Here is a 16,780-nt window from a genome sequence, read left to right as displayed (position 1 = left end):
AAACGAGGCAAGACGGTGCGATGCGATGCGACGCAACACGAGACGCGCGACGAGGCCAGTTGTCGCGACTTGATCTAAGCGGATATCTCGACGTAGGTTGTGCGGAATACAGGTTGGCCGTGAGTGTCGTCTATTAGACTTGGAAATTCAGAGTCCGGAGCAACGGGCAGTCTGCTGGAGCCGGAGTGACGGGGCCAGGGTGTCCGATCTAACCGCCAACGTGGTTTTTTGTTTCGGAACAGAGGCTGGACTGCAGAGCGCAATTAGAGCGCGCGGCGCACGTGTGGCTCGTACCTTACAGCGTTCCATTGTTTGGCGTTGGACCTTCGCCTTCCACGTCCTTTTAGCGCCTCCCTTGGTACTAGGTATGCTACACTACCTAGGTAGGGACGAATTGATAGGTAAACTTTCTCCAAGTACTACGCACGCACCGCCACATCTAAAAATGGCTGCACGGACCGAGGTGATCCACATTGTGAGATGAACCGCCATCCATGACACCATGCAGCTGGGTACGATGAGAGTTCAAGAGCAATCGTGAATGGTGTAGGACCAACTTGCTTACGCCGTACAATGCGTGAAATGAGGCAGTCCGCTTAGTGTGTATTGTAGGCGATCGCGGTACCGTGTTGAGATGCAAGTTCGCAATTAAATGTGCCTAGCCTATGCAACGGCTACGCACCTTTTCTGCTACTTACTACCTTATCTGTGAAGAATGATGCTGATAGCTTATTAGCCGCGTGTCATGGGTATTCCATGCCACGGAAATACACTGTTAGCCCGCCGTGAGCTACAGACGGGAGTAGATTCTGTCCGCCCCCGTTTGCTGTCCAGTCTGAGCAGATACCTTAGCATGCGTTGCCGCGCTTCCGCTCTCACCGATCACAGATCGCGCACACAGACGGGCGGACAGGCACCACCGCAATGCCATACCATGCCTCGCTCGCCCCTCGTGATTCTGAGCTGCGTAGCATTCCACGTCTGCCTGCCTGCGTTTCCTGCAAGTGGATGGGGCGTCCTCGGGCTGCCATTGGAAAGACACCCAGGCTGATCCCCTCTTTTTGAGCACGGCCAACGGCTCCATCCTCTCAGTGCCCCGAGTATTCGTCCACTACAGATTCGCTGCAGAGTGACATCGAGTCATACTGGCACAGGGATATGACAAGTACACCACGAATACGGATTGCGAAAATATGCAGCCCAGCCCAGCCCACCCCAGCCCACCCCAGTCCAGCTGAGAGGCCAACTGGCGGCGTCCGCACTCTGCACTGCGTTGCGCTGCCTTACGTTCCCCAATGGCTTGACGGGGAATAATTGTAGGCTGGTTAGGTGAGAGTAATAAGCTAAGGTCCGCTCCAAGCCACCTCCCCAAGCCCCCAAATTATCATCCCGTCTTGGGTCTAATCGTACCTCTCCAGCAAAAGTTGCGGCCGGTCAGACTAGCGAACTTCACCAACAACATCTACCGAGCCCCGACCCATTCAAGGTAGTGAAGCGACTGTCCAGTCTTGCCTGGATCGGATCTCTGCCGTCTTCTTGCTGGCCTGCCCCGAGGCTCATCAAATTGTCCCGTTCTTATTCAAACCAGCGTCGGCCATCCCAACCCGAGGTGGTAGACCATCTCCATTCCCAGTCTCACCCGATCAGTGCCCCCCATTGAGTGAACCACCGATCGCAGCCGTGCGCATAACGGTATCTAACACCGAGTCGCCTCGCTGCCTCGGATCAACCGTCACCAGGCAGGCTTTTGGCAGAGATATGTGGCGATTGACGCTCGTGTCGCGACTACTTTGACGACGCGATGAGCGGCCCGTACAACTATGGCTTCAGGCCTCCTCATGGACAATCGCCTCTGTGAGTTCTCCCCAGCCATGCACTTTTCAAGGCATAGATGCAGGTGCTAATCTCAGTAACCCTGCAGAAGCCCCGAGACGCCGACGAGTGCATACAAGACCAACTTGGGCAGGAAGAAAACGAAGAAATGGGTTGAGGCCAAGGCACAGAACTACGACGGCGATGACTGGGGTAACGACTTTGACGATGAGGAGCCCGAGGAACCGATTCCTGTCCCACCTCTCAAGCCTGCCTCTCGTCAACCGAGTCCCAGCCAGGCAACAACTGCGAATCTGCCGTCGAACCTGCCGTCACACCAGCCACCTACGCCTCAATCCGCGGGACTGCCAACGATGCGACCGCCGCAGCCGGCCTTGAGCGAGTCGGGATTATCCACCAGCCCTCGGGCCACGGCAGGCCTACCGCCTTTGCAAATCCAGACTCCGTCATCACCCGCGCCTGCGCCTGCACGCTCCGAACCGCTAAATGTTCAACCTCCGATTGTTTCGGGGCCGTCCTCCATGGACAGTGTTTCCGATAAGGGCCCTCATGAGCAGCTCGTGTCGCCGCAATCTGCTCATACTGGCCCAACACCGGAGCCCTCTCTCGTTCGGAACGAACAACCGCAAAGTGTGATACCTCCGAATAGCGGCCGACGAACTTCACCAGCGCCGGCGCAACCGCCGGCGCAACCGCAATCCACCCGATTCCCACCTCGCAAGAGCAGTATGGGCCAACATGACAGTGATCGCCTTCCTAGTTCTCGGTCCAGCTCCACTCATCCTCCACGGGTCGAGCAGCGCTCGGGATCTCCTTCCGGTATCATATCGCCTGGCCCGTCCTCGACTTCGAAGCCGTCTTTTGTTCGACCCTCGGATATCTATCGCCGTGTCGACAGTGAGAAGGGTAGGGAACGAGGCTCCATGGACTCAGGACGACCCAGTCTGGATAGCAGCGGCGGCTTCAAGACCGACCGCTCGCTTTCTCCCGCCAAGCCACCTCCTGCTGACACTGGAAGTGGCGAACAAGTGGGTGGCAGCAGTTTGGGAAAGCCTGAAGGAGATGATGCAGTCCAAGGCAATCTGGGACCGACCCTAGCGCCTGTTGCAGAGAGAAAGAGCGAATACGGCTTCGACAACGTGCTTATGCGGCCCCAAAACCATGCCCAAAATCAGACAATGCCCCCAAGTTCTGAAAGTCCCAGCCTGGGCATTCCAGCCCCCGTGCCGGAACCTCAGATTGAACGTCCAAGTGAGGAAGAAGTTGCTCAACAACGTCGCTACTCGTCCAGTCCACGTTTGCCAGACCTGGCTCGCATGTCTCTGTTTGGGGACGATTTCTTTTCTAACCCCGGTAAATTTGCCGACGATGCACCCCCAATGCCTGCGTTGACGCCACAACTTCAAGCAGCAGCGGCGGCAGCAGCACCACAATATGTTGGAAATCCGCCGGCTGCTGTTGCACTATCGACCGGGAGCTCAACACCCCAACGAGCCGACTCCCCTCGAGTGTCTGAGCAAAATCAAGAGGATTTTACTCCGCCGGCACAGGCTCCTCGAAATCAAGAAAATGTAGATCCCGCCAAATCAGATTTGGCATCTCTGCCATCACGGCCCTCTCTACCTGGCGGCTGGGTCACTGAAACTAGATCAGTCACCGACGAGCAGACGCCGCCTGCTGTTGCAGAGAAGAAGACCCTGGGCGTTGATACTGGCGAAGTTTCCCCGATCTCCGACAACGAGCACGATGAAGTCCCAGGCAGCGGTGTCACGATTGTGAAGGGTGTAGCGTCGATGCCAATACCCATCTCTAATGCATCGGGGCAACCAATGCCTTCCTCAAGCCAAGCCAGTGAGGAAAGCCACTCAGCCGACGCTCCCGTTCATCCTCTGGTTCCGTTGAACGCTGGGCACTCGGATCCTTCTTCATCGAGCTTCGTAGCACCTGAGAGATTGCAGCGCGAATCTACTATGAGCACAGTCACTTCACCGTCCCCTGTCAAAGAGAGCGACAAGCTCCGGGAGGAAATCATGCGGAGCCTCAGTCCAGTCCGGCCTACAAGTGATTTCGATAGCTTCAACGGCAATCGAGCAGGACAGTTAGAAGAGGATATCGGCCCTCGCGAGAGCACATACCTGCACGGTGTTTATGATGATTATTGGACTGCAGGCGATGATAAGCCTGATGTACCGGAGCTCCCTTTGAAGCAGCCAGAGCTGGATGTTCACTCTGTTGCGAAACAGAACGTCTCCGATGTGCCTCCTCTGAGCCCTCGCAAGGAGAACGCAGGAACGCCTCCGACACTTGGTCGACGATTTTCCTGGGAAGCGGAATCGGAACAAGTCACGCCGGGCCCGGCTGATCCTCAAGAGAAACCCGTGTCGGACTCTCAGCCACAAGCTGCCCCTGTGGCTCCTGTCAGCTCAAGTTCACCTGCCCCTGGACACGAACAGTCTCCAGCGTTGTCGTCTGGAGAGACAAGGGACGCTGAACAAACCCAGCCATCCACCAGCAATATGGGCGAGACGCATATTGCAGTGCCTACAACTTCAGGCACGATGTCACACCAAGTGTCGCAGGTCAGCTCGGTGCCGGGAGATCGGCTGGACTCAGAGAACATTGAGCCTCCGTCACCCGTGTCAGCCGTGACTGATAAGAACAACGCCTCGGCCGCCCCTCCCCGACGCCTGTCCCTCGCGGAAGAAAAGTCAATGGTTCGGGTTTCGTCCAATCCCGTGTCCCCCAGCCCACCGCCGGGCGAACACCCGGCGCTGGCTCGATCTTCGGAAGCGAAATCGCCTCCGCCGCCTGCGCCTGCCGAGCCGTCGCAAGACCAGCCAGCCGCACCTCTTAAGATCATGAACTTCAAGGAGATCATGGACATTCAAAACGCATCGGAGAGAATCAATAAGTACAACGAGACTAGAGCGCAATTTGCATCAATGGATTCGGGATTAAACAACTGGCTCGTCAACCTCAAGTCTCAGCATCCCGAGCACGCCAATGCGACGGCGTCATTCGCGGCCAACGTTTCAAACGTTGGCCAACCATCATCATCACCACCAGCATCCCAGCCAAATTTTCAACAGCCCTACTATCAGCAGTATCTCAACGCTAGCTCGACCAATGTCAGCACAGCAGCAGTCACAGCAACATCGTCGGGTCGTCCTCCCGCAGGCAGCGTATCCATGGGGTCCCATTCGCCTGGGAGCGATTTCAAGCATTCGAGTGGTCAAGTCGGGGCAAAGGGCAAGGGACTGTTGCTTGCGGCGGGTAAGGCGGGTAAAGGTTTATTGAGCAAGGGCAAGAACAAACTCCGTGGCACTGGGGACAAGGTATTTCTTTAACATTCCTCTCAATTGGGGCCGTCACATCACAGGGCATGGCTTCTTTTTCCTCTAGCCGTCGGGATGGTCTAAAGGGGCTCGGTTCCCGTCTCTTCCCATTTGCCGTTTGTCTTTTCTCCTTCTATTCCCCCCCTGGTACTCGCTCATGAGCTATGTGTCTCCCTTTCTGACCAGGATGACGGGACTGTATGAATTAAGGAATGCTACGACTCTTCATTTTTGCACGATCATGTAACCCCTGTGGTGCCCTCGGACATTTAAGACTCCACGTGGCATTTTGTGGTGATCATCTCTAATTGCTTGTTCTCCCACAGCGCGACTCTTCGCCCCCACCGGTCCAACCCCAGTCCAAGGCTAAACCAGAGCGGCGTACGTCATGGGGCATTAGTCTCGGAAACCGTTCATCACCCCGTGCGGCCAGTCATGCGCATTCAGCATCGTTCTCGGGATCACTATCTGGCCCAGCTCCTGGTCCACAGACCATCCCGGAACATCCGGCATCTCGGACTCCACCGCCTCAACTACCCCAGACATCACGTATCTCCCCATTCGACGCCTTGACTCAGGAAAAACAGACTTCGGCTTGGGCCCCACCCCGGCCTCAAACCCCTAAGCATCCCGCCGGTGTTCGCCGGGATAGCGAGTCCGAGCCCGTGTCGCCCGTCTCGGACACCCAGTCCATGTCGGCCCCTAGCCATCACGACAACGCCGACGATGGAGATGCCTTTGTTTACGGCACCGGCGATCTTCAGGTTCCAAGACCTATCGGCAAGACCCAACCGTCATGGGATCCCTTTACAGGCACACCCTTGGTTGAAGAGGAAGGGTTTGAGATGGGGCAATCCAGGGATCCGAGCCCCCATATTCAGCATGCGCCTCATGCTGCCCCCGCTGCGCAATTCCACAACGCTTCGACAACGAAGAACACCAGAAGTGAAGATGACTGGGTCGTGGTATCGCCGCAGTCAGCACCCTCTGAGCAAATTTATGTTTTGCCCCCCGAGTCGCCACAATTGGTGCGTTCATTCCAACCCACGGAGTCTAGTAGAGAGATCTTTGACAACGAAGATGAGTTGGATATTGCTGCTGGCGATAATGCATCTTCAGATGCGCAACAGGTGTCACAGCAGGATCAAGACCATCTACATCACAACACTCAACATCAAGTACTCCCGCAGGAGCAGGATCAAAAGACTCAGCAACAGAACCAACTCCAGACTCGTCGGCAGCTTCCGTCGCAACAACAGTCGGTATCACCTCAGCGCCAATCTTCCTTCGTCGGCCTTCCACCCATCAGGCGGAGTTCTACATTCGGTATCAATCTCACCAAAAGAGCAAAGAAACGTTTCTCTCTTGAAGAGGACGACGATGTCGACGGTCAGGTTATTGTGTCTTCTCCGGTTTCCACGGTTACCACAAGCCAGGCCGTGATCGATGCCAATACTCCATCACTTCATCAACATGTAGGTCGGGATGCGTCCACTCGGTTCGCACAACCTGCCCGAATTGAGACCGGGCTTTCAGCATCGCGCAAAGATAGTGCTATGTCCCACCAAGTCATCTCAGCCACGTCTACCCAGGCGGCAACACTCGCCACAGAAAGCACTGGTGTTGCATGGGGCGATGATGAGAAGAGGGCTTTAGATCCCCGGCATTCCTTCAGACCTGGCGGTTCTACTCCTCACCCTATCGATACAAAGCTTGCAATGCAACAAGCAGGACGAACTGGCGGTGGCCCACCACTTGGCATGCGCTCACAACAGGGCGTGGTATCCCCGAGTACAGGTGGCAACCCCATTCAACATTTACCGCCCCAAGGTCCCTGGAAATTAGAAGAATCTCACCTGTCGGAGCCTCTTTTGCCTGCGAGTCGTAATCGTCTGTCTGGTAGTCCAGCCTCCCCACACCAGCCGTTTTTTGGATTCGATAAGGAGACCGGGGTGTCCTCGCCAACAGTCCCGCGGCAAGAAACGCAATTACCACCTCGACAAAAGTTCTCTGAGGTGCCTCCGTCATCGGCACAGCGATATCCAGGTCTTTTTACACCTCCGCCTCAAGGCCAACCCAACCTAGTGTCGCCGGTTGGGCCCCGTAGCTCTTACGATTTAGGACACCAGTTCTTCCCCTGGGATAGTTCTTCGATACAGAGAACCCATACGGCAGACTCTGAAGTAAGTAGTGTGGAGCCATCAGGAGACGATGAGCGGGGCAGGAAAAGACGGAGCACAGGTTTCTTCAAAGAAATTGGTGAACGCTTCTCACGGCCCTCTTCAAGAGAAAGGCAGAGTTTCAAGGAAGATGAGGTAGACCACGTCGGTCACCCTTCGGATACGGACAGGACTAGAGATCCTGTGCCGAACATGGCTGCTGGGGAAACCCAAAGCGGGCGGCAGAAGCGGCGGTCTAGCCTCTTCCTCAATTTAAGAGGCTCTAAACCGTCGGACACTGGATCTCAGCAAGGACAGGAGGGCGAAGTGGTCACGCTGTCCCCAAAAGCTAGTCCTATCCCTGCCTCTGCCCAATTTCAGCCACCGGCTGGGCCTGCAGAGCGAAAGCGTTCTTGGCTTGGTTCAGCTGCTAACGATTCATCTGCCGCGCTATCTGCCGCGCTACCAACGTTGTCGCGTTCATCGACTTCGACCGCTGGCAACGATCAAGCTGGCGGTCACAAAGCCCCTCCGAAGAAACGTTTCTCTGGTTTCGCAGGCAAGGTGTTCAACCGTTCATCCAGCCACCAGGAGCTACAGCCACCTCAGAAGCCGGGGACCTCCCATTCACTGGCATCGTCTTTTCACAGTCATCACTCCGGAGCACCTGCTACTCAACTTGATGTGTCTTCATCGCAAGTCGCCGCTGGGAGAGAGCGCAGCAATACGACAGGATCTGGGCCTTTTGGTTTACTTCAAAGTACGCACTTGCAGACTGTTGGTGAAGAGGATCGCGGGAGAAGAAGTTCGGCCGGAAATCTCCTTTCTGGTATATTTGGTCATCGGTCATCGAGAAACCAAGAAGCCCAACAACCATTCCAGGCTATTTCTCATCAAAACAGCCATGTTCCTGCGCAGCCCGGGATGCTCCAGCCCGCACAGCAGCACCAGCCTTCGAACCCAGGGTCAAACCGTCACATGGGGCTGTCACTTACGGTAAACCAGCAATTCGGCCCAGATCAGCAACAGCTATCTCCCCAGGGCTCGACGGCTCATCCAGGACGAAGTGTTGAGACTCAGCAACAATCAACACTGCCCCGGTCAGCCAATTCGATTACGATGGGCCCCCAACCTTCCCAGATTGTATCTCCCGTCTTAAATGCACAACCCTCTAATCGGGGCGTACTGGACACCGCACAGTCTCGGACAGTTCCTGGTACACACCTCATGTCAGATCCCTCTGCGCAGCAGCCACCTGCGCGATTGTATGTTGAACAGGAACAAGCCGGCAGCTCTCATGTTCCAACCTTCTCTAACCCTCAAGCTCATGCACTTGGAATACAGGGGCTAGATGCTGGTCAACAAAATGTAGAATCCGCTTCGTCGCTGAGAGGCCCACCAGACGCGATAGCATCGTCATCCAAAGGAGTAGTGCATGCGCCGGACAAGCTGCAGCGATCGTCCATCTCAGCTTCACCGCAGCCCCCGCCTGTCTCCCAACGGCAGCCGATGGTCTCTGTTGCAACATCAACAACGCATAAAGCGTCGTTTGCTGACCAACTCCAAACCCGAACAGTTGAAACTGGTTCTCTAGACGTAGGTCAGAACGATGACATATCTAAACAGTCTCCGTCATCTGTGCCTCATGTGATGCAGCAACAGGCTCCTGGACTCGGGCCTGGAGGTATGGAGCAGTTTTCTCAAGCAAACAAGCTCCAGACCCAGTTATCCTCGATGCCGCTGTTCTCTAACCAGAGCCAGCAGCCCGCTGCGCAAGGCTTGGATGATGAGGGTCAACATAGCTCAGTATCGAAGTGGTTCAAGAACAGGACCTCTGCTCAAGCTGCCCAACTTTCATCTCATCTAGGCCATCCAAAAGAGTCCACGACAAAGTCTCTATTCAGCGCCTTCAAGAGATCATCGAAGCAACCTGAGGCCCGACCCCAACAACAACAACAACAGCCGCAGCAAATGCCACCGCCTGACAGGGGGCTGCAAGCCCAGCCTTTTCAAACAAGACCTGGACAGACATTAACGCCACCACCTGGGCCTCTGAATCAACGCAACCCTCACCCAATGCAAGGGCCGCTTGCTCATCAGCAACAACGTCATCCATCGCCAGCGGCATCTTTTGGGCAAAGACCGCCCCCGCAACACAGCATGTCTAGCACAAGCTCTGAGATATCCCAAGGCACAGGGCGAGTTCTACAGTACCATAGACCGTCAGGTGATCCAATTATGACTAGGGCTGTTCCCGCCAGTCTCGGTCCCACTCCAGGCATGCCACCACCTCAGCCATATCAAGAGCCTCAATACGACGAAGTCCCTATTCCTCGTGGATACGAAGCCGTTCACGGAGAAGGGCATGTAGCACCATCTCCGTATGACATCGGACGCCCATCACCCCCCGCTCAATATCCTCATCATCAAATGCAGCCGGTACAGCAAAGTTATGCACAGCCGCCAGTTGCACATAAGCACCCATCCGAAGTATCCATGTACAACCAGTCGCAGGCTTTGGCGCCCAAAGACCAGCCGCAAGCTCCTAGTCAATACGCGGCATCCTATCAAGCTGATCGCCGAGTGAGCACTACCTCCTATCAATCCACAGTGTCACATGCCAGCTACGGAGCACAACCTGGCTTCAACAGCACCCATCACGGTATGCCGGAATACAACCAGCAACTTCAACCTCAACAACAAGAAGACCCAAGAGGCTTATACCAGTCCAGCCAGGACATGCAATCCTACCATACGGCAAATCTTGGACAAAACCCCTCTGTTTATGCACAAGGTCATCCGCAATTGCATACACATTCTAGCCAGGCCGACGTCCAAGGGAATAATCATACAAAGCCCAGTACTATATTACCAGTACAGCAACCTTCTCATGGGGACACTCGTACAGACTTTGCTGTCCGACAATCCGTGGACTCCCCGCAAGTTCAGGCCTCGCATGGCGGAGGTTTTCAACCTCCAGGTATCGACAATCCACATACAAATCAATCGCGTCTGAATACATTCGCCGAGCAGTCATCTACCACCCCGCCGCAGACACAGATCTCGGTGCCAGGTCTTGCTGTTGACGTAGCCAGACCCGCCAGAAAGGGTTCACACGGCGCCTCGCCAGACATGATGACGATCTCAGACGCGGGAGTTGCAAATAACCAGCCTACAGGCGCAGGTACACGCTTAAGCGTCAACATCCAGAAGGCTAACCAGGACACATCTGATTCCGATATCTACGACGCAACTCCTCGTCTGCCGTCTGGTCCGCTTCCGCCACCTGCAAAACCCATCACTGCGACGAGCACTGGACAAAGCCAAGTCAGCGAAAGTTCGGCAGACGAGGCACCACGCAATGCTACCCATATGAATGGCAATTCCAATGGCGCCGGCGCCGGCGCCACAGCTCTCGTTCGAGGCAGAAGCACAAGAGCCGAGTTGGAGGATACTGAAGACGAACGCATGAGAACGATGCGACTCGAAGCACAGGAAGAAAAGATTCTCGTTGATCCCTACGAAGAGAAGCAGTCCTCGGGAAACAAGTACAGGAAGGAAGATGATCCTGAGGCGCCTCAGATGAGCGCAACAAGCTATCCGGGACAAGAATGGAACCCTTATGGCGCTGGCGGCTACGAAGAATGGGACTGAATGGCTGCATCCCAAGTTTTGCGCATCTAATGTTGTTGTTTTTGGACACATCTGGGTATACAGAACCACAAACATTTGGCACGAAAAATGTAACATCGGGTAGCGCAGTGTCGTTTTTTGTTAACTACAAGCGGATGGATTTATACCCCAAATACCCAGAACAGACGGATAGTTCCAGACTGTAGATTTCAATGGCAAACTTCATTCTTTTCCTCGTTATGTCACGGACTCCTGCGACACGGCCCGATGTCTCATCTACTTCAAGTACCCTGGCAAAGATCCATCCTCAGTCTGCTTCTCCGTTGCCCTCGTGGTTCGCTCAGTACTTCGTCGCAGCATCGTACGTCGGTGGAAGCGATTCACGCTTCTCCTTATCAAGTCGCGGAACGTCTGTGACACCGGAGGCGTAACGAGGGGGCAGCGTAGTGGTGGAGTCCCTTCTCAAGTCAGACTTAAAGTCGCTCCTAACAGAGTCTCGCCATCTGCTGAAGGGGCCTGACATGAAGGACACGCGGCCAACGTCTTTCTGGGGAGGTTGCAGAGGTTGTTTAGGCTGAGAAGGCTGGGGGTCTTGAGAAGAGGCTGCCTTCTCAACGTCTCGTGGGATCGCCACATCCCGAGGGTTGAGATGTTGCAGCTGGGAAGGGTCTCCATCTCGGTAGTTGCGTGGCGTGTCTCTCCAGCGACCAAAAGGTCCGCCCATGAACGGAGGACGGAACGGCGGACCTTCACCTGGGCCGAAGCCTCTTCCGCATCGCCCGCCACCGGCGGCACGTTGTTCGAGCCAGGCGGCACGGGCTTCGCGGCGTCTTTTGCAGCCACACATTTCTGTTATCGATATTATCGATATTGTGATGTAGGATTGAGTGTGTGACGGAAATCGTTTGCTTTTTTTCGTGAAAAGATACGGAGTTTCTGAAAGCTTTCAAAGCGAAATGTGGCGCGCCAGGGTGAGGAAGGAGTCGACGACATCTTATACTCAAGTCGTCCTTGACAGATGCGCACGGTTGTAGCCATGACGACGATTGGCAACGCCAGCTGAGGAGGCGGTTGTGGCGGACTGCGAATACGGTCACACATGACACGCCGGGAGACTTCAGATGAAGCCGAGGGCAGTTCGCACGTGGGTCCGCTGCGTCCAGCTTCCATTCACAGAAGTGACTGCGCAATACGTGCGGGGAACGGGCATGATTTGCCTCGCGGTCATGTTGTCCTTAACCACAGCCACCTATGCCGTGTCGGGGACGGGCAAGTGTCGGACATCTGGAGGCGAAAGTGCGGACGGCTCGCTGGGATTGCCTTCGCACTCGCTTCGACGTCGCGTTCAGGGACTGAATGCGGTAAGCAGAGTTTAGGCATGGCCCCGGGCGATCCCGAGGGCCCACTCGCAGTGCCGGCTCAGGTGGAGATTGATGCGCCGCCGCCGCCGCCCCGGGATCGTCGTTTCGGGAAACATACGTTGAAAGAATTGGACATACTTTGTGGATGATGGTGATACGGTATGCTCTCGAAAATAATAAAAATAGGGCCGCTAGGTTAGCCAGTTGGCCTGTTACATCGTCGCTGGTAAGCCTCATAGCTGAACAGAGACCTAAGATAATTGGATTCGACGGCCACTTTCATGGGGGCCCCATTTTGTTGTTTTTCGCGAGCGTGCAGTACCTGTTCTTATGCTTCTCTTCACCAAAAACGGCTAGATGAGATAGCTTCGATGATAAATACGCAGTCGTAGTGACAAATGGCCCGCTCCATAACCGCACCTCCTCCCACGTCTCCGAGATGAGGCTTTTCGTGATATTCATGTTGACAGTTATACCTCATTCTTGATATTTTTGGTGCTCTTTGCCTTCCACTCGATTCTATGCCTACTACATCGGACACCGCAGTCTTCATGTCTTCAAGGCTCATCGCTGCCGCCACTGTTAGGGTGTATCTATTCTCATCTACAGCTTTGAGAAGATACGGATAGACTGTCAATAACCTTGAACCTGAATGACGTAAAAAATTCACGATACTGAGTTTTCAAGACTTTGAAAAAAAAACCCGACAGTGTGCATACCGTGTTCCCAATGCCGCATGTGAGAGGCTGTGTATCGGGGCTCTTGTTATTACATGTACGGATCAAGATATTCCGCAGTGCTCCGTATGCCTGTGGATATTATCTTTGAACGACCCAATGAAGGTAATGTTGCACAGAATACTTCTATTGGACGTCCATCTGCAGTATGAGACGCTCTAGGCCCCATAGATACCTCGGGTTACATTCGGTATAGTTTCCGCTTCGTTATTAAACTGTCAACTGCACATGTAGCTTCGCAAACGCAAATCATATGAAGCACAAGAATCGGTCGGATCGTGTACTTACCAGAGATATCTATAACGCCTTTAACACCGATTCTGCTTGGCTTTCGATAAGCTTCTGGCATCTCGGGCATGTTTCTGTTAATGTACTCGGGGAAGTCTTGTTCAACATCAACATGTCAAAAGCTTTTTAAAGGCGACAGTTCTGGAACCCTAAGGCTGTTTACTGTCAACAGAATACAAAATAGTGGCTCAGAACGTGAACAAGACAGAAGACGCCATGCCTGTGTTAGCTGTAAGTTTATTACTAATCCAAAGTAGGTATATGCGTGGTTAGGGGATAAAGCACTACCTGTGATAATAGAGATATATAGCAGTAGAGGCTCTATTCGTTCAACATAGGACATTTCCTCAGTAACTAGTAGAACATTTGTGTGTTCGTCTGGCGTTAGAAACCCCTAAAAAAACAACCTAAAACCCCCAAAATGGTATACATACAACACCGGGCATTCGCCGGTCGTCACCGACCCGACTACTACTCCAGCCCTCATTGGCTTATCTATAGGAGAGCGCACGGGATCCCGAGTTTTCCAATGGGTATGGTCGTATGTAGCTGCTGGCCTAATCCAAGCAAGTTATATTGGGGACATGTTCATCAGTTCCTACATGCCTATGGGGGGAAGTTAGGGTCCTTGATGTCAACTCGCCGCTTATGACCCTTGTCAGTCTTGAAAATGTCCTTAAATAATGAAGGCCGCTCAAGGATTTAGGTGGTTAACGCGGCTCAGTTTAGATGGTGAACCGGGCAACCGAGAAGACAAGATACAAGGATTGGATGAATTATGCACGACCTAAGTGTCGGCCGAGTATATGTCCGTGAGCGCTGCCACGTTCCCTCGACTGACATGTGGCTAACGCTGACCGGCAGGACTTAGTGTAGTTGAAATGCTTCGGTAACTCGGACTGCATCCCAGATACGCAAAAAAGGAGGTGAATCAAGCCAAGTCGGCTGAGCTGCTTGCGACGAAGGTTGTTGCAACACTCAGCCACCAACTGGTGATTCGATCAGGAGGACCCCAAGCATGTTCGCGCGAAACTACGCATGCCGTGGGTGAGTATGCCTTCGTAAGCACCCGAGAGCTTGATTAAAAATGGTTTGCATGCTACCCTTGTTGAGGAAAGCTTTTGAGGGTGAATGTTCGGGATGAACTCAAATCCAGGATGTCGACGCGCCCGGCGTCAAGAAAAATCCTTACTCGCGCGACACCGCTTTTGCTGCAACACAACGTTGGGCGAACTGCAAGGCGATTTTCCACCCAATGTTATGACGCATTTCAAGATTGGGATACCGGCCACGCATAATTGACGTCGGCATTGAGTGTAGACTAAATTCCAGGCGGGCTGATGCTCCCTTTCCCAGTTTTGTTATGTGAGCCGCAAACCTACCTCTTGCTCAGTGTTCCATACCCATGATATGATCGACCGCCCTACCCTCAAAGGAGGGCGGTGAAAACTTGTACGCACCTAGCAGCCAAGCCGGCCATGAGATTGCCGAATACAACGCACTTGAGGATGCTGCTTGCCGACCACTAACATGAGAGTCGTCACATACATGCTGCAAAAGCTCTCCGTCGGGACACAGAGCATTGCTATTGATCGGGGCCAGTGGTCAATCAAGGAGACCGGCTACCCGCATCTGATGTCTGGCCTGACACAAGCCACGTAGACGGTGGTGATGCCAATTTCCAACAGATAACATCATGTCGAGCTCCGATGGAATGCATGGGCAGAAAATGACACTCGCAACGGCAATTTGTAAGTGAAACACGACACGCATGCAGGATTATGGGCAACTGAGGGCTGTTGGGCAGCGGGATATGGACAGGTGCAGATCGAGACGCAGATAGTCGCGGAAGCTATATGTGGGCGTCTGATGCCCGTCGGGGAGCAGAAAGTGTGTTTTTCTGTTTCAAGGGAGCTGATCGGAAATGCGAGTGGACGAAATCTAAGGACACGGGACGACGGTATGTTGTTGCCGAGCACGGACTCCCGGCGGCGTTCTCGAGGTCTCAGACCCACAGGTGCGGCGAGTTATCTGCGGATTTCGGGCCAAGCCGAGGGGTCATGGATTGACACTTGTTTAGCAGACGCGCTGCTAAGTTGTTCACGGTCACAGACATGGATGTCAAGCTTGCATACACCAACACCGCAAAGTCTCCTTTGTCACGGCCGGGAGCTTTGCAGGTCGCCGCCACCAGTTGTCCTCTGTCGTGCGACTCCAACATAATCGGCGCCGGAGACGACGACCGTGAGGCATTCCCGAAAGTAAGTCCAGCATGGGCTGAAGGTAGTGGTGGGGGGGCTGCCTCGAATAGGTTCCAGGGTCCAAAAAGTTGCTATCAAAATGAGGCTCTTTGGACGAGGACATCCGCGCCGTACCCGGCGTCGGCATTGAGGACCTCGACGGAGAAACCACCCAAATTCGCTGCCGAAATGCGAGGGAACGCTGAACGGCTCACCAGTCGGATGTCTGTGAAACAAGGTCGAGGACAAGGGGACATGGGATGAAGGGAGCTCACTGAGAACGGACGGACAGGGGAAAGGCAAGTATGGGGAGTAGGTGGCACGGATGCATTCGCGTCAACCACGATGCGTCAGCCGTTTGGCCCACAGCAGGGGCTGGGAAGAACAATATAGTTGTAAGTTTTGAGTCGAAAAATAGCAACGGCGCAGGATGAGGCGTTGATGGCGCTTCAAGGGCCGGATGACTCCGATACTTGCTGCTCGCTGTCTGAGTGCTGGCAAGATCGCAGATCTTGGGGAACCATGGAACGTTAGAAGAATGGTCAAGTCATTAGCGGAAGCCATTGTCCGCCAGGCCAGGTTAGGCAAAGAAATCAATCAATGCGGCGGCAAACTTGCCGGACAACGCAGAAAATCGAGCCAGGCCCAGGCCAAGATGCCGTTTGTGCAAAGAGGAGGCGAGAGACGGCCGTGGCTGGAGAAGGCTTGATGGGTGCCGACGGTGAGGCCCGAGATATCTGATGGAGCCAAGCCGGCCCTTGGATAAAGAAAGTTAGCCAGGCCTGAGGACAGTTGGACAGGCCTAGACAGCCGCGACGTTTTTTTGAGCAGAGTTTGGGGCCATTGACATTGCTCAAAGAAGACGCGTCCAAGGAGCCGCAAGCATCGAAACCAAGACGCCTGATGCCAATGAACCAAGGAGATGATAACAACAAGGTGGCAGGCGATCAGGCGCCTCAGCTTAAACGCAGAAGCACTGCGCCGGGGCCTAGAAGGGGGTAGCCATGTTTCGGGAAGGACGTAGATTTCGGCTCGCAAGTAGAATTTGAGTGAAGACGACAGGGTCCTTGTCCCCGGCTCTGGAAGGAACAGAAGGGACGTGTGGAGCGTAAGGTATCCGCACGTGTTCCGGTACCTTGGATGAATGAATGGTTGACGTCTCTTGTTGGGTCAAGGTTGGGTAGCGCAGGTAGG

General features: G+C 54.2%; 2 protein-coding genes across 2 annotated transcripts; one reads left to right on the top strand and one right to left on the bottom strand.

The window, feature by feature from the left end:
* Positions 1–1,801: 1,801 nt before the first annotated feature.
* Positions 1,802–10,981, top strand: GCG54_00012554 (uncharacterized protein; the record flags this gene model as incomplete). Its single annotated transcript, XM_045412430.1, has 6 exons — positions 1,802–1,854; positions 1,922–5,168; positions 5,756–8,470; positions 8,984–9,910; positions 9,939–10,307; positions 10,361–10,981. The coding sequence occupies 6 exons, from the start codon at positions 1,802–1,804 to the stop codon at positions 10,979–10,981; spliced, it is 7,932 nt and encodes a 2,643-aa protein (XP_045261465.1).
* A 319-nt stretch (positions 10,982–11,300) lies between these two features.
* GCG54_00012553 (uncharacterized protein) lies at positions 11,301–11,807 on the bottom strand (the record flags this gene model as incomplete). Its single annotated transcript, XM_045412429.1, has 1 exon — positions 11,301–11,807. One exon carries the CDS (start codon positions 11,805–11,807, stop codon positions 11,301–11,303), a length of 507 nt encoding a protein of 168 aa, XP_045261464.1.
* Between the last annotated feature and the right edge of the window lie 4,973 nt (positions 11,808–16,780).

The sequence above is a fragment of the Colletotrichum gloeosporioides genome (genome assembly GCF_011800055.1).
Source record: "Colletotrichum gloeosporioides strain Lc1 chromosome Unknown consensus_65, whole genome shotgun sequence".
Lineage (NCBI taxonomy): Eukaryota > Fungi > Ascomycota > Sordariomycetes > Glomerellales > Glomerellaceae > Colletotrichum > Colletotrichum gloeosporioides.
Note: the sequence above shows the minus strand (reverse complement) of the source record. Positions and strands in the feature narration are given on the sequence as shown.